The sequence below is a fragment of the Notechis scutatus genome, chromosome 1 (assembly GCF_049901735.1).
Source record: "Notechis scutatus isolate UNSWTSFEM ecotype Mainland chromosome 1, rNotScu1.2, whole genome shotgun sequence".
Lineage (NCBI taxonomy): Eukaryota > Metazoa > Chordata > Lepidosauria > Squamata > Elapidae > Notechis > Notechis scutatus.
The window spans coordinates 120,625,288-120,650,953 of NC_142009.1; the positions used below are offsets into that span (position 1 = coordinate 120,625,288).

Sequence of the window (25,666 nt, forward strand, 5' to 3'; positions counted from 1 at the left end):
TTCCACAATATGAAAAAAGAATTGTTTTTAAATAAAGTTTTGTTTTTTTTAAAAGTAAAGCTTTAAGAATATAAAGATGACACCTTTGTAAAATTACAATTTATTTCAGGAAAATTTCAATATTGTCACACAATACTATCATGTGATATCAAAAGGCAAAGCTAAGCTATTCATAGCTTCAGTAGCAAATTTCTACTCTCTTAAGAAATGACAAATTACATCTGAATCTGGAAATAAGAGATCCAGGGCAAAATTATTTAAAATCACAATTAAATGTAACAGATATATAGCTGTAGTTTCTTAACTAATCCAATGTCCAAATCAATCCATTACCATTACCACCATGAGCTTCACTGCTATGATCAATCTGAATTATTCCACTGCAGGATGAAGATCTCTTCACTAAAAATTAAAGGCTGAAGACCTGAACTCATGGTCTCCCAAAGTCTATGGAGATTCTCAGTCATCCAGAAAAAGAACTAAAACACATCAAGGAAGCTCTCAGAACTTGTGGTTATCCCAACTGGGCCTTCATTAAATTCAAAAAGACCCAGCAGGAACTCCATAACAGACAAAGAAGAGAACAACAAATGAAGCAATGTTGCATATGTTACAGGAATATGTGAAAACTCATGAGGATTTTCAACCAATACAATAATTATACACTGTAAACCCAAAAATACAATAAGGCAGAAGCTTGTCCATCCCAAGGATAAAACACCCAGACGTGAACTGAGCAATATAATGCAGTGAGACATGTAGGATCTGTACTTTGGAGAAACAAAACAACCACTTCACAAACGCTTGGCACAACATAGGAGAACAAACCCATCATGACAAGATTCAGCAGTCCATCTGCATTTGAAAGACAAAAGTCATTCTTTCAAAGATAGCAAAGTCCACATTCGGAACAGAGAGGACTGCTGGTTTGAAAGAGGGGTCAAAGAGGCCATCTACATTAAGACTGAATAGCCCTCTCTCAACAGAAGGGGAGGAATATGACACCACCTATCTTCTGTTTATAACAGCAGTTCCAATAAAGTTCCACACCCATTTGCACTATTCAGGTGTCCCCGAGGGCACAGATAAACCTCAGAAGAAGTGCTAATGACCAGATGACTATAGGAACATAAATCTTTCCATCCTCCATCATTCAGTCAGAACTGAAGAGCAAAATGTCTTCAAAGAAAAAAAAAGTCCAGTTGCCTTTTGAAAAAAAATATTTGAGACAGTCATGGTCTCCCCAGTTTCTAGCCTGATGCCTTGACAAACTCTTAAGTAACATATACTTATGTGGTTGCAATTTTCTCTACAAGGAATGTAGTTTTCTCTACCATGAATGGCAGTAGTTCACCAAAATATATGAGTACTGTATATCCATACAATATAATCGAATTACACATAATTATGTAATTTATTTTTTTTTCTCTGTTCTCCTGTCAATTTTGTTCCCTTTTAATTAATTTTTTTAAAAAAACTCTCAAATCAATCAAATTTTATTACAATCATAAACTAGAGGGAGAGAGAGAAAAACCTTCAGAATATATCAAGCATCAGTAGGTTTGAACAAGGATGACTATCAAGTTACAAAGCGCTTAATACAGTTTAATTCAATGGTTTAACTTTAATTGGTACTCATTAAATCTAGTTTATAATGTTGAGTTTCAAGCACAGGTCAACATCCAAAAAAATTTAAGCATTAGTGAAAAGACCCTGCAAAGACAGGGTGGTGTAAAATTGTCCTATGTACCCCGAATATTTATGTAATACATTCCTCTCAACAACTAATTTCATCTTTCATATTAATTCTCTGAAGTCATTCATTTCTTTTCCACATTATTTCCTTTTCCAGAGATCAGGTTTCCTATTTTCTGTCTCTAAAATTCCAGATTGTTCTCAAGTCATATGATCTCCAGTTGTCTTAGACTAAGCAAAACACAAGTCCTAGTCTGTTTTTCTACATCCTCCAGGTTTTAATAGATTTTTAAAATAAATAACATTTCAATAACTGCTGCTTGGGGAACCACTGTTGTTCCAAAAAGGAAGTCTGCCTTTGCCACCTATCCTTGTCCCTCTACTCTATACTTCAATAGACCACAACCTGGCTTTAGTTTCATGTTTAGGTATAGAAAATTTGTTATATTTCTTGCAGATTTTATAGATATTATTCCTTGAAAATTTTATATTTATTATTCCCTGGAAAATCTCAACACATTTTCTAATTGTCCTGGTCAATTTCCAATTAGTATATTTCTATCCTTTGAACATTAAATAAAAATTCACAACTAAGTATCAGTCAAAGGGATATCTGACAGACAGCTTTGCCCATGCTTAAGCTCAATGAATATAAATGGAGTGTACAGTATAGAATAATACAGACCTATATAAAGCTAGATATAAAGATAAAATATAGAGTCATCTATATACTGATTCTTGATGAATGGACACAGTCATGTAATTTATCTTGGCAACACTACTGAAAAAGTAACTCACAAGTGCCAAACAATTACAGAAAATCCAAACAATTGTTTATTGATCCAAAACTAGTCATGGATTTCTTGCACAGAGACAAAGAGTGACAAGCTTACCTTTTAGGTAGGAATCCAAATACAACAATAATTGCTTTGTCTGATAAGGAAGCAAGATAATTGCACATGGATGTCCTTTATGGTGTGAAATCACTAGATACATTCCTAGAAAGAAAACATAATACCTTACAAGTTAAACCAAGAACTTAATTGTTATATTAGGCAGAGTCAGCTCTAAGCTACAGTTAGTCCAAGTAGGCACTGGCTTGGGACACCAAACTTTAAGGAGTGCTACAATTTAAATTTAATTAAACTTGTGAAATATACAATAAAAAAGCAAACAGTGAGTCATTGTATATGCTCAAGCATTAAATATAATTTCACAGAATTCTTGCCATATGATAACAACAAATGATGTAATTAAAATTATTTCTTGTATAGCAAGTAGGATGAAAAAAATCTGAGAAAAGAAACAAAAATACCCAGGGCTGAAAATTGTAAACATAAAGATCAAAAGCTTGGGGAAAAAAGAGGGTACCTTTTTATAATTCCTAACAAAATTGGAAGATGAGCCAAACTACCAAGGGGGCCAGAATATGACTTTATCTAGGGTACTTAAATGTTTAGACTCAGTCTGATTTTAACAATCTAGAATTTACTAAAGGGAGAAATAAGCAGCCATTTTAGCATAGATCCTTGAATCTTCAAAATGCAAACTCTACAATAGATTAGTCATTACCAGCTGCAGATTGGTACAGTAATAAGCATCCCATTCATAAGACTATTATATGAGGAACACAGAGAAGGTGTGAGCTGTTACTCCAATTCACTGCAGCAACAGCAGTAGCACTGTATGGTAACGGTTTGCTACTGCCTGTATATTCAGGTGTTTTTTTTTTTTCAAGTTCCAATTTAACCAACGGCTTTAGATATTCTAACCAGAATTCAGCTTCTGGGCTCAGCTGCTATCATTTACTGAGGCTAGGAGCATGAATTTTGCATGCATTTATTGATAATATCAAGTACCCTAGAAACACAATTCTTTGATTTTTTTTCAATCATTTGAGTTCTAAAATCATTTGAGTTTTTAAAATAATCATACAATACAGAATTTAAAAAAACCATACTGGATACATTAAAGCAGGGGTATCAAACTCAAGGCCGGATCTAGGGTGCTTAAATCTGGCCCATGGGGCCAGCCTGGAAATAGCAAAGGACCGACCTGTGGTGCCTCTGCAAGCAAAAATGGGGCAGGAGGATTGCCCACCGGCAACTGGTTTTGGCTGCCGGAGTGCTACAGGAGGCCTTCCAGGCACAAAACGAGGCCTCCAGGGCAGAGATGGTATTCAGCAGGTTCTGACCAGTTCTGGAGAACCGGTAGCAGAAATTTTGAGTAGTTCAGAGAACCGGCAAATACCACCTCTGACTGGAGATTTTACAGTATCCTTCCCCTGCCATGCCCACCAAGCCACGCCCACAAAACCAGTAGTAAAAAAAATTGAATCCCACCACTGCTCTAGGGTGCTCTAGAACACCTTCCAGGCCCAAAAGGGGGCCTCTAGAGTACTCCAGGAGGTCTTCCAGGCCCAAAACAGGGCCTGTGGAATGCTGCAGGAGGCCATTCTTGACTCAGAAGGTTATAAAATGGAGGAAAGATAAAATATTTTACAATTCAGGCTTGTAGGATTCTGCTCCTGTAGCCTCTGTCAATAATATATAGTTGTAGTCTTCCTATGGAATCAGTTTTTTGATCTGGTCTCTCGCATAAGATCAAGTAGATCAAGTTAGTATTTTTTTTAAAAAAACCCACAGAAATGTATGCCTCTATTTTTATAGGTGTATAAAAACATGTGTGTGGAGGTCCCGTATCACGCCCACCATGGCCACCCCCACTCCCACCCCCACCCAATCCCTCTGAGGTCAAACACAACATTGATGTGGCCCTCAGTGAAATTGAGTTTGACACTTTTGTGTTTGGCGCGCTTAGAAGGAGAGGCGGAGGCAATATAAAGCTTTAACAGGCTTTATTGCTAACATGTAACTCCTAACATGTAGCTCCTTTTATACGGAGATGTCAAATGGTCCAGCCAATCATGGACTTCTCCAGCTCCTGCTTAAACAGCGGACCAGAGTGAGGACTTGCTGGTCGTAACACTCCTTTCCTCTGGCTCTGCGCAAGCGTAATCACTCAGATGGGCGGAGAGATGCCTCACTTGCTCCGAGCGCCTTAGTTCTGCCGGTGGCTGCGATGTGGAAGGACTTGCTGCCGGGCTGGCAGTCTCCCCTCGGGGTGGTGTCAACTCTCTTCCTGGGCCTTCTCGGCTGACTGTGGAAGGTCTTCTGGTGTCGCTGGAACCTCTCCAAATGCTGGTGAGCGATCTCTGGTTGGTGTCATGGCTTCCCTAGGTAAGTCCTCCACGAGAGATCGCTGGTCGAGAGTCAGTCGGCTAGGGGCCTCGGTTTTGCCCCATTCGGAGTCCGTGACCTCAGTTTCCCTCTGAGCTGGACCTGTTGGGGCACTCCAATGACTTCTTAGTTGGTCCACATGTCGGCGCCATAACCGTCCATCCAACAACCTTACCCTGTATGATTTGGGGCCTGTTTTCTGCTCAACCCACCCGGGCAACCATAAGGGATTCCCTGTGTAATTTCGGGAGTAGACCAAGTCCCCAGGCCTAAATTCCTTTGTCTTGATGAATGAGTCGAGGGGCGCCCTGGGGGCATAATTAGGGTGCAGCCTGTCTAGGGTTGTGCGGAGTCTCCTTCCCATTAATAGTTCGGCAGGGGAGAGGTTGGTGGCTGCGCTTGGTGTGGTGTGTTGGGTAAGTAGGTACCGGGCTACCCTGGTAGACCAGTCCCCTTCCATGATCCTTCCCAGGGAATCTTTTGCAGATCTTACAGCTCTTTCTGCAAGGCCATTGGAGGCTGGATGAAATGGGGAAACTAGGGCATGTCTGATTCCTCTTTGGGCCAGGAACAATTCAAAAGGGGATGAGGTGAATTGGGGCCCGTTATCAGAAACCAGGGTGTCAGGGTACCCATGGGAAGTGAAGATTTTGTCTAAAGCTCTGCTTACAGCATCTGAAGTGGTTGATTGGAGGAAAACCAGCTCGACCCACTTTGAAAACGCATCTACCACAATTAGGAAGTTTTTCCCTTGCATGGAAACTGCCAGGTCCACGTGTACTCTAGACCATGGTATTTTGGTATCTTCCCACTCCCCAGAAGAGGCAGCTGGTGGGGCAGGCCTGGACATCTGGCAGATGGAGCAATTCTGAACTTTATTGGTGACTGCCTCATCAAGGTCCGGCCACCACACATAGCTCCTGGCCAGAGCCTTCATTCAGTTGATCCCTGGGTGACCCTCATGCAGAACTTCAATAATGCGTGGTCTTAGTAGTTTGGGAATAATTACTCGGGGACCCCACAGTAAACACCCTTTTAACACGCTCAGTTCAGTCTGGCATGCTTTGAAGGAGTGGAAATCCACTGTGGTGGTTTCCCTGGGCCACCCTCTTCGCACTCAGTCCATTACTTTAGACAGTTGTACATCTGTGGCGGTGGCGTAGGCGATGTCATCGGCTGTAAGAGGCAAATGCAGATCTTCCAGCAGGAAGGGGCAGGATCAGCAACCAGAAGGGGTAAAGGTCACCTGCTTAGGGCATCAGCATGAGCTACATCTTTGCCAGGCCTGTAAGTCAACTTATAGCTGTAAGCAGCTAGGAAGATTGCCCATCGGGTCATTCTTGGGGAGAGGATTTGTGGGCTGGGCTTGTCCCCTGCCAGGATGCCTAACAAAGGTTGGTGGTCTGTGATGAGCTCAAACTGGTGTCCATAGAGGTATTCATGGAACCTTTTGACTGAGGCCACCACAGCCAATGCCTCTTTATCTATTTGGCTGTAGTTGTGTTCAGCCTTGGAGAGAGTCCTAGAGAAACAAGCTATAGGGGCTTCCTGGCCATTTGGCAATTTATGACCTAGGACTGCCCCAATTCCATAAGGGGAAGCATCACAAACTAGGATAAGGGGGAGAGCATCGCTAAACTGAATGAATACCTTGGTTGAAGTGAGGAGGGATTTTACTGCAGAGAAGGATGCTTGCTCCTTGGATCCCCAATGCCATTGTGTCTTAGAGTCTAATAGTCTGTGCAATGGTTCTGCTACAGTGGCCTTGTGGGGCATGAAAGAGCTGTAGAAGAAGTCCTAAAAAGGCTTGTAACTCAGTCTTGTTCTGAGGAACCAGGGCCTCCTGGATGGCCCGTACTTTGGATTCTACAGGTTGAATTCCCTTGTGGTCAATATGATATCCAAGGAAACCTATCTGTGAAACTGCGAAGATGTATTTTTTCCTGTTCAATTTTAGCCCAGCCTGTTTAAAACACTGGAGAACTTTTTGTAATCTGTCCAAATGTTCCTGTGGGTTGTCAGCAGCAATGAGGATGTCATCGAAATATGGGAGGACACCCTTGATATTGTATAACAAACGTTCCATAATGGATTGGAATATGCCAGGGGCAACGCTGACACCGAATTGTAAACGCTTACATTTGAAAGCGCCCCTATGCGTAATGATTGTTTGGGCCTCTGCTGTCTCATTGTCCGCTGGGAATTGCTGGTATGCTTGAGTCATATCCAGCTTGGTAAAAATGGAGCTTTTTCCCAGGGAATGGAGCAGGTGCTATATGATAGGGACAGCATAAGCGTTTGGTTGGAGACCCTTGTTTACCGTAGACTTGTAGTCAGAACAAATTCTTATGGAGCCATCTTTTTTTAAAGGTATTACAATGGGAGTTTCCCATTTAGCAATGTCAATTGGCTCTAAGACCCCTTGCGAAATCAATTTGTCAAGCTGCGCATCCACTTTAGCACATAATGCCAATGGCACTCTGCGAGGTTTGAGGCGTATAGGGTCAACATTAGAGTCCAAGTTAAGGGAAACTGGAGTGCCATTGTAGCAGCCCACTTTGCCATTGAAAAGGTGAGGTCACCTTTAGTCAGCAGCCATTGTTGAAGTCAAAGGTCTCTCACCGCACAGATGAGCTGGTCCAGCAGAATATTGTCTAGAATATTGTCTAGAAACCAGGGCGGCTGAACAAAGAGCCGCCATGTATTCACTTATGGACTCACCTTCTGCTTGGCTTCTTCTTCTGAATGCATGGCAGCGAGCAATACGCGATGGCTTTGGGGCATAGTGGTTACCAAGTACCTCTTGTAATTCTTCCCAGGGAACAGCCTTGACCATCTGAGGAGCCAGCAGCGCAGTGGCGGTGTCGAAAACGGCGGCCCTGCAGAAACGCAGGAAATAGGCTTTCTTCCTGTTAGGGGGAATGTCATAGGTTCGCGGCGTCCATGATGCATTCAAACCTATTGATGTACGATGTCCATGTCTTGGAGGTTGGCTGAAAAGGTGGAAAATTTGGTGGCGCCATCATATCTTCATTCGATAGTGACTGTTCTAGTGACAGCTCTTAGTGACAGCTCTTTTTGAAGTGATTTCAGCCATGTGATGCTCTCTCTTTTGCCTCAGGAATTGCCTCAGTTTGTCAGTATCCCATCCTCGTCAGCAGTTTTGTGTTTGGCATGCTTAGAAGGAGAGGAGGAGGCAATATAAAACTTTAACAGGCTTTATTGCTAACATGTAACTCAACTGCGGCTAGCCACGGCTCATGGCAGCAGCTGAGAAAGAGAGACAGCTGATTCCATTTGACAGCTCCTTTTATATGGAGCTGTCAAACGGTCCAGCCAATCAGGGATTTCTCCGGCTCACGCTTAAACTGTGGACCAGAGTGAGGACTTGCTGGTCACAACAGATACCCCTGCATTAAAGGACAAAAGTAGCTATTTTGTGCATGAATTTTTAAAAAATACAAATATAATATAGATAAACTGATATTTGCATACCTAAGCAGATGAAGTCAAGAATCACTGCTTTAAACAAGGGCCATTTACTTTTTAAGTGTACTATAGAAAGCAACAACCTTTAGTTTTCTTATGTAATAAGAGTAAAACACATCAATAGCTTCAAAGAAAGATGCAGATAATGTGAAAAAATTGACTCTTTCAGCTTAAGAATTAGGAAAGAAAGGAAAATAAATTATGAAAAAAACAAAAATTATGCCAAAGCTGTTTTGATATAAAATTCTAACCTACATAAAACATGTAAAAACATTTAATGCCTTTTTCTATATTAAAGTTTAATGCTTCCCAGTTGAGACAATGTAAAAATGAGAAAGAACTATATCCAGATATCACAATAAATTAAATTTAATACTATTCATCTATTATGATTCAGCAACATACTGACGTGTAGATCCTTATGTATGATTTTACTGCTTTTGTGAGTGACCACAGACATTCAGATTATTACCATATATGATATGTTGAAAAGCCTGGAAGGTTTTGTTTTTGATATGATATGACTGATTTATTCCTCGCTTAGAATGTTCCTGGTTTGCACCCAACAAAAAATAACAGCTTACTCTATGGATGCAAGTGGTTTCTGAATCCCCTTCTCTCTCCCAGAAACTTTATATAATTATGAAAAAGTCTGGGACAAAATAGAACCCATAGAAATTGGCTGGAACAATTGCTATAGAATTAATAATATCTTTTTAGAAACAATTTTGCAACAAGGAATGTAACTATCATGTTACTATGCCTAAAATTCTAAACCTACAAAGTTGATACACAGGTTGTATCCTGTCCTGTTTCTAACATTCATCATCACAACAAAGGCTTTTTCAATGCTTAAATTAGGTCAAAAGCAAATTTAAATGGAAAAAATTAAAAAACTATGGAGGCAAATCATTTAGAAAACAATATGATTATTTTTATATTTAATTCACTATAGAGATAATGCTCACTCTGCTAGTATGGACATGTCCAGAGAGAAGCACCTTCCACTGTGGCCAAGACTGCCTACCAACTAGACGTCAATGGCCGGCGACCTCACAAGCATCCAAAACAGAGATGTCAAGATACCATCAACAAAAATATGCAAGCCGTGAGCCTGCACCCTGGAGATGCAGCTGATCGTGCAAAATGGTGTTCGAGGATCTGAAAAGTGGACTCTGCAACTGAAGAAATACGCTAGGAAGAAGAAGTGATAATCCTCATTATAGAGATAAATCATAATTATCTTGATCATTAACCAAAACAGTCATGATCTTACTTTAGCTTTCCTTTGCTTTACAAACCTGCAAAAGTTCTGACTTCATCTCTGTTATAACTGTGAATGATCACTGTATGAGGCTGTTGCTAAGCGAGGGCTATCTATCTGAGAATGCAAAAGTCATATTATCAAGTTCTACCAGCTTACCGACCAGTGTTAAATATTTCAAAATTCCACCTACAAAATATACTTTAAATTGTCTTGAATTGAATCATTTTACATTGTCTAGGGAATTTAAAATTTAAAGCAACCAATAAACATTTCAAATAAATAAGCATGTAAAATACTAAAGACGTAACCTGATAGCTAGACAGTGTCCATCTTTTATTCACAGTGGATTTTTCTAATATTGTAAAATTGCTGTAATTAGATGTACTACCCTTCTGTTGGTGTTTCTAATTCATGCATAATATCATTTCCATTTGTTCATGGATACAGTAATTGTTTATTTTGTACAACCTGATTTCTCAGTGTGAATGTAAGACTCAAAGTAAGGAAAAAGATAAAATGATTTCTAAGATATACAACAAAACTGCATTTTGAAAAAAAACACAAATGCACACAAATATACCACACCTTTGCAAACAAGAATAAATTAGCAGAAGTCATGTATTGTCCTTACCGCTCAAGGATAGCTCTTGGTTCCCAACGTGGGAATTCACAGTCATCTTAAGAGTTAAATTTCTCTTGATTGAGTTGCTAAGGAGGACCTGATAATCTAAGAACCAGAGCAGCCATGTCCATCCTGGTCCACAGGCTGCATGTACCCCCAGGAAAGCTAATAATATGGTCCCACGAGATTTATTACAAAAATAACGGAAGTTTGTTATTTATATACAGTACATTAACTGTATCATATATTTTATATGCAGTCCAAGATAATTCCTCTTCAGTCAGTGAGGCCCACACAAGCCAAAAGTTTGGTCAACCCATGATATAGAGCAGGGGTCTCAAACACAAGGCCTGCGGGCTGGATGAGGCCCGTGATGTGGTCAGACCCAGTCCATGGGGCCATCCTAGAAAATTAAGTGGCTGGTACTTCAGCCCGATCTACCCAATGTGAAGATGAAACATAGGGCCAAGTGTGGCTTCAGCCTGGTCTACCCTATGCGAAGAGGACAAATGGAGCCAGCATGGCTTTGGCCCGGTTTACCTAGTACAAAGAGGAAACCTGCCAGTAGTTTGAGGAGTAGTGTCAAGCTGGCCACGCCCACCCAGTTGGCCACACCCACCCAGTCAGCCACACCCAGTGAGTGGTTCAAGCTGGCCACACCCACCCAGTTGGTCATGCCCTCCCGGCCCACCAAGGTCAACCACAGCTTGATGCGGCCCTCAATTAAATTGAGTTTGATACCCCTGATAGAGTGTCGGGAAGTATTCTTATTCACATATTCCTTGAACTACATTTGTTTATGCCACTGAACTTTAATCTGTAAGTAGACTTACTTCCTAGAAGTTTAAACGACTCAGAATTCAAATGACTTATACTCAAAATCAATATTTTTTTCTGCAAGCACAAAACATTTTCCACACAATAGCTTCTCCAGCAAATGTTCTACCCTGTTTCTCCAACAATACAGCCTCCACCAATAGGAAGGCCCAGCATGATTTCTAGGCATGAGGTGAAATTAAACCCTACCCCCAAAATTTAGGCCTATTTAATCCATGCGTTTCCCCACCATTTCTCACATCGTTCGTTAAAACTACACGAGGTGAAGAGAAACGGGGGGAACGGGGGGAGAAAACTTGCCTTTAGGAGCACCCTGCACATAGAATACCCCAATCTACTACCTATAGAACATCGGTCAATAGAAGCTCCACGAAGGCAGAGTCACCAGCCACTTCTATCGGCCGGTAGAAGCGGCCTCAGGGCGAACGCCCACATGCACTCCCCTCACCACAAAGCTGTTTCTATTGACCGATGGAAGCTCCCTGAAGGCAGAGTCACCAGCCGCTCCTATCGGCCAGCAGAGCAGCCTCAGGGCAGTGCCCCACGCACACTTCCTTTGCCACGAACCCGCTTCTACCAGCTGATAGAAGCAGCTGGTGACTCTGCCTTTGGGGAGATTCCATTGGCCGATAGAAACGGCTTCGTAGCGAGGGGAGTGCGTGTGGGCACTCGCCCCGAGGCTGTTTCTACCGGCCGATAGATTTCCTCCTCCACGCGCACCCCCACCTAGAGCGGCCCATGCGCACTCAACTCTCCACAAGGCCACTTCTACCAGCTGATAGAAGCGGCTGGTGACTCTGCCTTTGGGGAGCTTCCATCAGCCGATAGAAGTGGCGTCGTGGAGAGGTGACTGCGCATGGAGCACTCTAGGTTGGGGTGTGTGTGTGGGAGGAAATTAAGACACCCCTGAAAAGACGTCCTAGCTGTTTTTTCGGGGCTCAAAAAAAAAATAAGACCCGGCCTTATTTTATGAGAAACACGGTATAAAATATTAACATTAAACAAACAAAAAAACCTAGTTTTAATATAGTTGACTCATTCAACCTTTTCCTCAGCAGTATATATTTTTCAGATGGAGAGAGCAGGCAGAGCTCTGCACCCATTAAAGAAATAATTAACTCCAAGAAAAAAAGTTATGGAAATAATTTAAAATTAAATATGAATAAGTGATGCTTGTTTCTCATTACATACATGTTTTAGAAATACTTCCAAGATACAATTTTTGAGAGAACATTTATGTGTCTCGTCTTACGATATAACAAGATCTTCCCTTGCCTTTTCATGTGCTAATATTTATTAAGATATTTTTATGAAGTTCAATACTGAATTACAACTGAGAAAAAGTAACCTTCATTCAATCTCATAATGATACATTTAGCTTCAAATAAGAGCAGTGAAGTATTAATTTGGTGAATTAAGCGAGAAGAGACTGATTGCGATGATATTAACCTTGCATTTGCATTTCAATGTTTTGTTAAGCTTTTATTAGCTACTGCTTCCCAGGGTTCTTGAAATGTGAAGATAAAAGATACAAAATGAGCAATAACCATTGAAAGAGACATCTGACATCTCCTGGACTACTAATTTCATTTCTCCCGTTAAATATTTATTCTCCCTGCCTACCCTAAAGTCAATCGCATGGTTCTTTGACACATAAAACATTCAGCAGTATCTTAAACAATATATTCTTTATAGCTAAGACTAGGAGAATCTTCCTCCACCCACCCCCTCATGTAACTTCACTCTGAAAGAAAATTAAAAATACATGCATTAAAAAGAATGCTTGTAAAAATACATCAAGCTCACTAAAGAATCATGTGTAATTTATTCGTCCAAATTGGGTTCCTAAAGCAGCTTGTATACAATGAATTGAACAACAGCAACAAATCTCTGACATACACACACACACACACACACACACACATACACACTTAAACAACAAACCAGAGATGATAAACCTAGACTTTATTTCAATGTAAAAATTACATTATACATTACATTATCAGAGTTTATACAGGAAATTCTATATAAATCAAATTAACTCAATATTTTCCACATTAAACTTAAGTGTGCTTTTATAATTTCATGCAGGAGAGATAACCTATCAATATTCATGAAATGAAGCTTCACATTAATCAATTTACAAAAACATAGAATTACATTGATAGTCAGAATCCACAAGAATTAGAAGTGGTTTCATCCATATTATGATACTATTTTGAGAATTTTCAAATCAGTTCATTCTGGAAAATATATAGTACATTGGAATTTCCAGAGTTGCCAAAATTTCCATTTACAATTAGAATTAAAATTGGCATTCATTTCCTGCAGTTAATTATCTAAAGGTACCTGGCAGTCTTCTCTGTTATGTTGTGCTGCTGTGTCATGACTTCATTCAATCCAGAAATTTATATTTCAACAGCTTTAACATTGTTAAAATTGTCTTCAGTTTAAAAATCAGTGGAAAAAAATATGTTTTCCTAGCACTTACTTGATAATGTGAAAATGAAAAATTCTTAGACTATTTAAAAATCCCAGCAATGCCTATGGCACAAATCAGCAAATACATAAGCATATGATTCAATTTTTATTTGGTAAACTATATCTGTAATAGTTATATACATAAACTTTTCAAAATGCTCAAGAAAATTTTATCTTCTGTAATGCTATTTTACAACTAGGATTCTTGTATGAAATTCAAGGTGAAACTGAACATCAGTAAGTCACCCCAAAGAATCTTGGCATAGAAGACTAATATCTGTGCCTCATTCTTTTTCAAACTTTCCCCCCTAATAGTTCCTTTGTTCGAGCACCAGCTTGAAGTTTTTCATGTGGATTAACATATAATTAAGCGGATGATTATATAATTATTTGATAGTAACAATAAACATGTATTATCATAGATACAGCAATTGATTCTGGAAATCTGGAAATTCTCAGGAAAGCCCCCAATTTATTCTAACCAAGCCCCCCAAAATTACATTTATTTATTTAGAAAATTTATTCCCCATCTACTCATACTTCCATGCTCCAATCCAAGGCAAGATTCATTAAATAGAGCTATATTCGACTCATTATTTAGCAAAAAAGAATCAACTGTAAACTTTGGTTTCCAGCAAATATTTGAATTTTTCAATCCACTAGAATTGTCAAATTTCATTGAAATAAATGCAGAGATTACCTGCTATCCTCTAAATTCTGTTTATTAGGGAAAATTGTGTGTTCAGCTTTGTTATCTGTGAATGGAATTTCTGAAATCTGTAGCATCTTCTACATAAAATCAACATGCCAGATTGAAAGGTAAATTTTGAAATGTAATTGTCTGAATGTTGTAAATAAAAGGATTGATACCAAAAGATAGCTCCTGCCCTTCCATATTCCACCCAGTCACCCAGATCAAGCAAATGCTTGTAAAATGTCAAACTAAACAGATCTATAAAAACCGTAATGGCACGAGAGTATAAGAGACAGGAAGAGAATGGGAGACAGGGGGAGAAGCCACAGATTGGACAATGGTCAGATAAGAGGCAGCTAAGCCCTAAGAAATAGGGTGTGGCAACTGACTCAAAGGGACCCTCCCTAGTTTCTTAGGCTGTAAAGGCTAAGGGGGAGAGGGGTACTTTCAGATTTGCAAAATTCTTTATTAACCTTACAATAAAGATAGAGCTAGTACTTCTGAGTGTGTAGTCCTTGTCTGGAGCACCCTGCAAAATTAACAAAATGTGACTTAAATTTGCTACCAAAAAAAAAGTTTGTGCCATGGAGGCAGGTGTGGGACTCTACCAGTTCGGCCCGGTTTAGCCAAACCGGTAGCTCCAAAGATCATCCGGGAGCAAACCGGTTCGCTCTGACGATCAGTTGCTAGGCCCACCTGCCCGCCCCGGCTCCATACTGACCTGCTTTTGACACTCAGCTGCATCATGCAGCACAGCGGATTGCTACATGTCAGCAGTTGAAGAGACAGGGAGAGTGCAGGAGTGCAGGAGGTCAGTAGGAAATCCTCTGTGCGTGCGCAAAGTATGCGTGCAAAGCATGCTCTCCAAGCCACACCCCCAAACCAGTGGTAAACCAATTTGAATCCCACCACTGCATGGACGCAACATGATTTGCTTAAATGAAGCAATTACAGGAGAATAGTATCCAAAGAAAAATGAGATAAAGCAACATGTATGCTTTGCTTCATACTTAGCAGCAAGGAGCCCCTATTACTTAAAAGGAAGCTCCAAGGGGCTCTTTATTTAAACATTTGCTGAAGTGAACCACCTCCTTAATGTTCAACACAGCCAGATTACAGAATACATTATGGACCTATAGTTAGGTTACAAATCAAATGGGTTGCACAGAGAACATTAGCAACAATGGCATCAGCCATTTGAATTGGTTGGACTGTTGCAACTAGACTATATAACACTGTAAGGAAAAAAGACAACATCAAAATTCAGAATGAGATTATGTGAAATGATACTAATCATACTGATTAATAATGAATAATAAAATTGCACAAGGTTCAGCTTAATGATAATAAAATAATGAATAAGCTTAAATAATAGCATCAAAGAGACACTACTTAAAATTATGACTTCAATAATGCAACAATAGAAGGCTGGTCAAAGAAACTTGATATAAGCAGCTAATTCAATGGAAACAAATAAGATTTTATCAGATTATTTCTTCTTCACTTTCTCTTTTATCATTTTGGATGTTGCGGGAATCAGAATGTTTATATACAATAAATCCAGTAATGTTTACTATTAGCAAGCACACATTAAGGAAAATTATAACAAAGGGGAGATCAAATTTCATTTTATCATATGAAGTTTTAGTTAACCTTCATTGGCCAGTATATTTTGAATTCAACATATTCCCCTATCATGGAATTCGATAGTGCTGTTCCCCATGTTCTTCTCTACCAAGAATCTGAGAAAATACTCCCCCCCCCCAGCATCTCTCTATAGTGTCTTTAAGCTTCTAGATATGGACTGTGCCTGTATCTTCACAGAAGTCTAAAAAAATCTGGAAAGCAAAATGAGTAAGTTCCAGGTTTACTCTGGACATTTGAAAATCTCTAGAGCTACCCTGTTTTACCTGTAGGAAATATATCTATTCTGCACCTTAAAACAAGTTTAGAACTACCGTGTTTCTCATAAAATAAGGCTGTGACTTATATTTTTTTGAGCCCCGAAAAAACGGCTAGGCCATCTTTTCGGGGGTGACTTAATTCCCCCCCTTGCATCCTCATCTAGAGCGCCCGGCGGGCAGCCTCACCACCAGCCGCTCCTAACGGGTGATCATGGCGAAGCGCAGAGAGCTCCCTACTCCCACCAAACACCTTTACTGCAGACCCAAGACCTCTGGCACCTGCCGCTGTTGCTTCTGCCCATGCCGCTGCCACGTTTGGAGCTGCCGCTTCCGTGTTTGGAGTGCCACCGCCATTTGGAGCACTGCCGTCATGTTTGGAGCTGCCCCTTCCGCGTTTGGAGCTGCCACCGTGTTTGGAGTGGTGGTGGTGCTCCAAACAGCGGCAGTGCTCCAAACGTGGAAGCGGCAGCTCCAAATGCGGTGGCAGCTCCAAATGCGGACATGGCAACTCCAAACAGCGGCAGTGCTCCAAACAGCGGTGGGGTTCCAAACGCAGAAGCGGCAGCTCCAAACGCGGCGGCAGCTCCAAATGTGGCAGCAGCAGCTCCAAATGCAGCGGCAGCTCCAAATGCGGAGGCAGCAGCTCCAAACAGCAGCAGTGCTCCAAACAGCAGCAGCGCTCCAAACGTGGAAGCGACAGCTCCAAATGCAGAAGCGGCAGCTCCAAACGGCAGCGGTGCTCCAAACAGCAGTGGTGCTCCAAATGTGGAAGTGGCAGCTCCAAACGTGGCTGCAGCATAGGCAGAAGGGAAATCAACAGCGATGGATGCTGAAGGTCTTGGGTCTGCCGCAAAGGTGCTTGGCAGGAGTAAGCTCCTTACTCCTGCCAAGCACCTTTGCGACAGACCCAAGACCTTCAGTGCCCGCCGCTGTTGATTTCATGGCTCTGCCATGATTGCCCATTAGGAGCAGCTGGTAGCGAGGAATTGCTCCCCGTGGGGCACTCCTAACGGCAAGTCCCCCCGCCCTTCCCCCCCATTTTGCATGTTTTAAAATAGGCCTAAATTTGGGGGGAGGGGCTTAATTTCATTTTATGCCTAGAAAACATGCTGGGTCTTCCTATTGGGGGAGGTCGTATTGTTGGAGAAACACGGTATCTAGTATTTTAAGATATTATTTTAAATCATAGGCAAGCTCAATAACTTTTACGTCTTTTTCATTTTAAGGAGAAAACTAAACATTTGCTCAAATGTTTTTAGCAGTAATAAATAGGGTTTAACGTTGCTGAATTATGTTGATGAGAAGAGATGAAAAAATGAATTTTATGAACTTATGAAAAGATTTAAAGAAAACCAGCAATATCCAGAAATATTTTCCTTTACCTCTGCACTGTATTTATTAATAGTAAAAATTAACAAATTCATGATCACGCATTCTTATTTTCGTGGAAGTTATTTTACAATTATAAATTAATGTTTTTGCTAAAACTGCATTTGCTAAAAAGTTAACATTGCTAATGCTGTGTTTGCTAAAAAGTTAACATACTTGAATTCTGTAAAAATGTGTATTGTGTATGTGCACAAGCACATATTTTATGACGATTCATACAATTTCTGGAGCATTAAGCACTAACAGAACATAAGCAATAATGACAGACATATGTATCAAAATGTATTGATCTGTGAAATGATCTAAAATAGTGGTGTCTAAACTGAATTAATTCCAATTTCTATAAATGTGTATCTATTTAAAACCACAGTTAAACATATACAGTTCATCAATGGAAAAAAAAAATCCCTACCTGAATATTCATTCTCCACAGTGCTTTTAAAGTGTCCTACTAAAGTAAGTAAATATCTATGCTAAAACTATCAGCAACTAAGCAACAGTTCAATATCTACACTATCAGCTGAAAAATAGATGGAAAACAGTATTGATTATAAAGACCACAAAGATATTAAAGTGCTAGAATACTAAAAGCAGTTATCTGGCAAAACTCTATTTCTCAAGTACCATCCTTCATAAATTCAGAATAGCAACATAAAAGCCCAGTAAAATGCACTCAGTGTGAGCAGCAATACAAAATACCCTTGGCTAGGGTGAATTTTCTATTAAGTGGAATTACAAACTCAAGAGTAGTAATGCATTCAGTCTGGCATTTAATAAAAATTCCTTAGGTATATTAAGATGGATTTGTTGAATAGTGTCCATTTGATTGAAGCTCTGCTATTTTCTCATCACAATCATTGGAGACTCAATACAGAATGCATATAATTGCAATTAGGTTGAAAATTAAGCATTATCGTAAAATCTGAAACAATTCTTTTATTATTTATAAAACTGTCATAAATAGAGGTATACAATCAAGAATTATGATGGGGAAAAACTTTGGAAAAAAAAGTGCTGGGTTCTAGTATTTATCCATTTTTTTTACTGATTTCAATCTGCATTCATACAATGTAGTCCTAACATATACATAGGTTGCAAATATCCAGATAACCTCCATTTAGAAGCAAAGGCTCTTTTGAATTTCTTTGTTGTCATATTGTGCTTATTCAGACTTTTGCAGGCCAGATACAATCGTCTGAAGAGGGCTTTGAGTCAGTGTTTGTGGCCCTGGGCTTGTGGCAAAATTTCAGTAGTATTTTGTCACAGCTTCTTCCAAGGGCTGAGAGAGAATAGTACAGTATAAAGATCACCCAACTAGCTATATGCCTAAAGACGGGCTAGAACCCATTGTGTACAAATATCTACAAATCAGTACATATTTTACAGAAGAGAGAAAACTGTAATAGAAGACTGAGTCAAGGGAATAAATAAATTACTGAATGTTATAGTTCTTTTAACCATTCATAGCTACTTGAAGCATGAGGGAGTAGATTGAAAAACATTTACTTTCAATTATTCGCTCATTAGATCCTTTTTGCTTCTCATTTTCTCTTCCTGCCCTACAAAGGAGCTGATATTAGATGTAATAAAATCAGTTCAAAAGAAAGTAATAAAAATATGCTTTCATACATAATTTGAAACATGCTTCTTTACATCAGAAATTCTTAGGTTATGGAGTAAAAACTTTATTAGTATCTTAAAACATTCAGATTTCAATACTATTTCAGGGTATTAATACTTTGAGATAATGGTGGTGGAGTGCAGTACTGCAGGTTACTTCTGCTGACTGCCAGCTGTCTGCAAGTTGGCAGTTCAAATCTCACCAGGCTCAAGGTTGACTCAGCTTTCCATCCTTCTGAGGTCAGTAAAATGAGGACCCAGATTGTTGAGGACAATATGCTGATGCTGTAAATCATTTAGAGAGGGCTAGAAAGCACTGTAAAGTAGTATATAAATCTAAGTGATACTGCTATAATGACAAGGTACATATTTTCAATATTTTCATATTGATTATATTACGATAATCAAGATACCATGATTTCTAACAACTACGGATAGTCCTCATTTAGCAACCACAATTGGAATAGGAATCTTGGTTGTTAAACAAAAGGATAGCTAAGTAAAAATTGTGACTGTGGTAACAACCTTACTTCAGCTTTCCTTTCCAGATCAATGAAAGTCGTAAATGTGAGAATTGGTTGCAATATTGTTTCATCATCATCACAACAGTAAACAGTCAATCTAAAAAGCAGCTGTTAAACAAGGACTATTTGTATTTTCTGTAAATGTCATTATTTTAACTGAAGTAGGTGGATAAATAGGTATTAAGAATAACTTGTATATGCCCTCTCTCAATAATTGTTCCTTTAGCTAGGATTTGGACCTAGGTTATCACCCTCACTCTTCTCATAGAAGGATAAACAAAATGTCCCCCAAATGTTTAAAGGTTAACATATGTTGTTAAGGAATGGCTGAAGGAACAAATTGCCAGGTGAAAATTACAATAAAGTACAAAAGTAAGTGTTTGAGGAGCTGCTGATTTAAGACACCAGTTTGTTGTACTTTGAGATAATTTATCTTATACTTGAGCACACAAACCTACATAAGAGCTATTCTTCCAAAATCATCTATAGAAAATTAGGAGCACATATGGTTGCGTCTGACAAGCTACAGTACATGCCTTATGCAGTCAAGACAGCAATTCTTTCCAACATTCTGACAAAAAAGAGGAGAAATTCAAAACTGATCAGTTTTACCAAAACAAGTAAAGCCACCAACAATTATTATTTTTTGCATAACATACACAAATATCAATGTCCTGCACATTTAGAAATAGAAGAGATGCCAGTGATGTTACCTAGCATTCTGCATTTCTCCAACCACATTTTCAAACAATGGTAAAAGAATTCTCCAAACAGAAACACTTCATTGATTTTTTTTCTCAAACTGTCATGTTCATGTGTAGTTGTAGAAAGAATTTGTGAATTATAATGTTTTCTTGAAGACCTGACATGAGTGACATGATTAATGGAAGTAGAACAAATATAGTTGACATTACATCATTGTATTTCTCATAGTTTCACTTGGATGTCATTATTCTTATACAATATGCATGATTTTGCCACTTCAAGTATCACTGCTAAATTGATGGGAATGAAAAGTGCTCAACTTTTACTGGAATATCACCATTCTCAAGGTACAGTGAAAATTGTAATTTGTCTACAGTCAAATTACTATTAAGGACAGGCATTTAAGTCCTTCCATATAGATAAAGATTTAAGTATAATATTTCAATAGAAGAAATGGTGAAAGTAAAGCACTGACTGTACATTAGAAAACAATGGATAAATGTCAGGTCTTGAGCATACTTCCCAATTTAGCATTCTGTAACAGATGGAACGAGAACTCCCAATATATCTGAAATACACACCAACACTTCATATTGAGAAAGGCAGGTAGTGAACTTCAATTTAGATTTCTTCTTGAAGAGAAGTTTACTAAGTAGTTTTACACTGCTATCTCAACTCAATTCCTCTTTCCATAAAAAGGATCATAACTAATACAACTGTTATTACCATAAATGCAAAACTTGATTGAATGGAAATATATAGTTGCATGCAAAAGTTTAGGCACCTCTGATTAAATTGAATAGTTCAGTGAATCCCTAAGACAGGGGTGTCAAACTGGCAGCCCATGGGCCAGATGTGTCATGCCCACCCCAGCTCTGCAAAGGAGAAAAACATTGCAATATGTCACATGATGGCAACGTGACAGCCGCAAGTTTGATACCTGTGCCCTAAGGGAATAGAAAATGACATTATTCTTTCTGGACATTTGAATGCTATTGTTTACAGTTTTGAAATAAAAAATGGTAAATATGGTAGGTATAGGAGTTTGAATCTTTAATGAATACTTTGTAACCCTCCTAAAATAACAGCTTCCAAATATTTCCTACACCAGGTTTTGGGTTTTTTTTTAGTTTTTTTCCTTCCAGTCTTCCTTGCAGAACTTTTCTTGCTCAAAAGTATTTCTGCCTCCTTGCCTCCACAAACTTCATGTTTGTGACCTTTCTGTAGTTTTTCAATAGCATTCAAGTATAGAGACTATGAATACCATTTCAAAACTTTTTTTTAAATTGTTAGTACTTCTTGATCAATTTAGTTTCAAACCATTTCCTTCAGACTCTTCAATTTTTCCATTGATCGTTGGTTATTAGCTTTTAGGATATGTTAACATTTGATTGAATCATTTTTTCCTTATACCACACAGTATTTCTTGTGCCACTCTGCCCCATAACTCCAACATTTTTGTAATTGTTGTATAAGAAATGTGGTATGACCTTGCAGAAAACAGCAACCCCAGCATCAATTAAAATTTTCAGCATTATGTACATTTATCTCTGGGGGTTCTGTTTTGTAGATATGGCCAGTTTTGGGAGAGGTTTACCAGAGATTTTTATTTGCCCAACAGATCTTTCAATGACTTCACCAGCTCCTGGATTTTCTGAAAAATGTTCCCCACAGTTGAAATTATTCAGCTGAAAAATTTGGAATTATTGTTGCTGTTCTTTTTAAATAGCCTTTCCTTGCTTTCTAAGAATGAAATATTCTTTCAAACGTTCATTGCTTGACAGAAATTCATGATTATTAGACAAACAGTTGCAGCCTGACAGCTTAGAAGGATCAGAATATGTATTCATGGATGGGGTTGTCTTTACCAAGCTAACTATAGGCCTCATGATTCAATACTTTTGGAAGGCTTCTTAGCAACTTTTTAGACCTGAACCAACTGGATGAATGTCCAAATTTCTGCATCTATCATAGTTTGTTTCCTTATTTTGAACTGTAAAAAACTTGCGTTCATATTTGAAAAAATTGTGTACAGTTTCTGTCATCTTATGTTTGTCTTCGAATTCTTAGAAACGTACTATTAGATGAGGAATGCCTAACTGTAGACTTTCAGTGTAATGACAAAGATTTTGTCTTAGGCCTAGGGGAAAACTAGCATTGCCCTAGTTCAAATCACACTTGACTGTCTGATTTATGCAAGCTTCTGTTTTAACAACTTGTGGAATATAATGTCCCAGCCAGGCCAGAACCATGGGAATAAATCTGGTTCCCTATCATAAACTAGCAAGCTTACCTCAAACTATTATTTCTCAACCTCCCTAACATGATCAGCAATATGAGAAGTAATATTTATTTACAGAGTTGTTTTAAGGATTGCTGGTAGATTTTGCTAGCAAATTATTTGATTATGAGAGTTTGAGTTTGCCTATTAAATGCTATTATTTCAACTTCAGATACCATATTCAATACAAGATTATTAATACCAGCCTATTTTACAGGCCATAAAGCTTTTGAAATCTGTTGAATGCTTTCACTACTTGAGATATACTAGTAAGTGCTGTAACTGTTGGAAATGGGAATTATGAAGAAACTTGTACATTATTTTAAAAACTCTATATTTTAGTAAAATATTTACTTCTACCAAACTCTCAGAAATCACATTTATGCTGTTATATTCGTTCCACAATTATGAATTATTCATAATTCAGTCTTCCTTCTTAATCCTCCAGTCTTCTTTAATAATTATGAATCATAATTCTACAATTCTAATAAAATACCTATCCCAATCTCTTTTTTAGCTATTTCACTACATTAAATTATTTTTGAATCAAGGTTCTTCCTTCATCCTCTTTCCTGGGCTCCATTTCTGCACCTATTCCTATCAGTCTTTTTCTTGATAGAAAATAACCAATGTGTTTTAACTTTCCATCCCAACTTTTAGATAAAGTTTGTTTACTTCTGAGGAATATTGATGGTTTTTACACCTTTATTACCTTCAAAATGTTTTAGCAACTGCACATTTTCAATACTTGCAAATGTTGTTTCTTAGAAGAGCCATTACACAATTAACTTCTAAATACGTTCCAATGTATTTCTTCCCATTTCATTGTCACTGAATAATACTGGCATTCTTCTATTTTCAGTTAAACGTTTTAACGCAATCGAGCCACATCAATATATCACAAATAACTCTATAATGGGGTTTTCTGTACATACCGGTACATACATTACAATGAAAATTCCAAAACTTTTACAAAAGCCTCATCTGAAGTGTACTTTCACACTTGACAGATGGAGCCCAATTCTCCATATGCTCTTTGCAATAGTCCACTTCATGATCAAGAAATTAAATTCAGGTGAGTGAGAATAAGATTGCAGTTTTAAAGTCTAAATTGTCTTAGGTTTGGGGGTATTTTTGGCTGTGTTTTTATTTATAATTTAGATATAAAATATACCGAGGCCAGGATTTTTACTTTACTATTCTACACTCCCCCCCCCCTTTTAAAAAGGAAATATATTCACAATCACACCTCATATTAAATAGCTCAAATACACTTTATATTATTTGGAAATGCCTTAAGGTGATCAAACCTGCAGAGTCATCCAAAAAGAATGGGTGCTTTACTCTAGGTGCTCTCAAATGCCCAACCACTAGTCTTATTCACTGAATTTTAAGCAGGAGACAACACGTTTCCTCCACATGTAAAAACCTCTCGTCTTTTCTCAACTATCCTTTGATGCTTTTTTTTTTTTTTTAATTACGTGGAAAACCGTGAAGGAAGAAAAGACAAGATTAGAAGCAGAATATGCCTTCCGACTCGTAGTACTAAGATCCCTGCGTACGGAAGCGCCCTGTCACGTTTCTACAGAATTCAAGGGATGCTCGTTTTGCAAAGCGCGTAAAAAGGGACTCCAGGGCATTCCGCAGCAATAGGATGCGCCGCCACACCTCTGACCTCACCGCGCGCCGAAGTGTCCCTCGCCTCGGACAAGGCATTCCACCGGGTCACTCCTCCGACAGGTGGGGGGCTCCACCCACTTCCCCACCCATGTGGCAGCACAGTCACCGCCGGAGCGCACGCGTCTGTCCCCGACACCCGTGGTACTCACACGAACGCGTGATAGATGAAAGCCCAGCCTCTGGGTCTCTCCAACACATTGTAGAGATAGTTCTGCAGCTTCCGGTACTTGGCATTCCGCCGGTAGATCGGGTTGCTGCTGTAGGAGAGCGGTTTCCCCAGTAGGCTCATCCGGGCTCTTCCTTGCTTGCCTCGCCGGCTCTCTCGCAAGCCAAACCCGCCGCCGGTGCCCAGGAGGAGCAAGCCGTCCCCTCGGGTGGGCGCCGAGTTCAGGAGCACCCTGCTCCGACCGGACTCCACATCCTTCATGCCGCTGCTGTTCCCGCTGCAGCCGTAGCGCCCCGCCGAGCTGCTCTTTAACCAGATCCCGGCGGAGCCGCCCTTGTCATCTCCTCCGCTGTAGCTGCGGGGCATGGCATCACGGCAGGGGCAAAAACAGCGGCAATGGTGGCGGCGGCGGCAACTGGGGATGGGAGGCGAGCAGGTTCCTTCTTGGGCTGAGGAAAGGAAAAAGAGGCGGTCGAAGAAAAACTGGGGCTGCAGTCGCCTCGCGTTTTCCCCACAACTCCCGCCAAGGAGGAAGGGGGCTGAAGGAGCCGTGGGGGCCACCTTGATAATCCACAGGGGGAGATGTGGAGGCTTTTGGGAGTGGGGGAAGGGTGGGGGAAGCGCTCGCACTCCGCTCCCCTTGGAGATTCCCGCTTGGCTCCGGTTTCCTTCAGCGGCTTCGGCAAAGCTTCATTTCCTCAGCTGCCTTTCTCTTTTTTGAGAAACTTTGGAGTAGAATAAGGTACCGAGTTCTCCTTAAAGGAACAGAGCGCTGCTCTTCCCTCTCCGCCTAAGACGAGATCCAGGGGCAACCATGGTTGACACCAGGCAAACGAGGAACTGCTTTGAAGAAAGCCGGGGAGGTGGGGGGAGGCGGCGAGAAGCCTGCCGCCTAGATTTACAGAAACTGTTTGAAAACAAGGGGAGGGCAAAAAAGAAAGAAAAGAAACGAAGGCTGGAGAGGCTCCCGCTTCGATCCGTGGCCGGTATTTTGCTTTGGCGACGCTTCCCGAGCGAGCAGACAGGCAAGCTGTTGTCTCTCGTGCAAACGCTGGCGAAAAGTACTCGCTGCT

The 25,666-nt window shown here is 39.7% G+C and overlaps 1 protein-coding gene across 2 annotated transcripts in view; it reads right to left on the reverse strand.

Moving 5' to 3' along the window:
• Nucleotides 1–25,251, reverse strand: part of KCNQ5 (potassium voltage-gated channel subfamily Q member 5) — a 335,350-nt gene extending 310,099 nt beyond the window's left edge. Inside the window, exon 1 of one of the 2 annotated variants that reach the window (XM_026665208.2) lies at nucleotides 24,577–25,251. In XM_026665208.2, coding sequence (XP_026520993.2) covers nucleotides 24,577–24,959 — 383 coding nt within the window. In that variant the 5' untranslated portion in view covers nucleotides 24,960–25,251. The remainder of the gene's footprint in view (nucleotides 1–24,576) is intronic. The other variant, XM_026665209.2, reaches the window with a different exon arrangement.
• Between the last annotated feature and the right edge of the window lie 415 nt (nucleotides 25,252–25,666).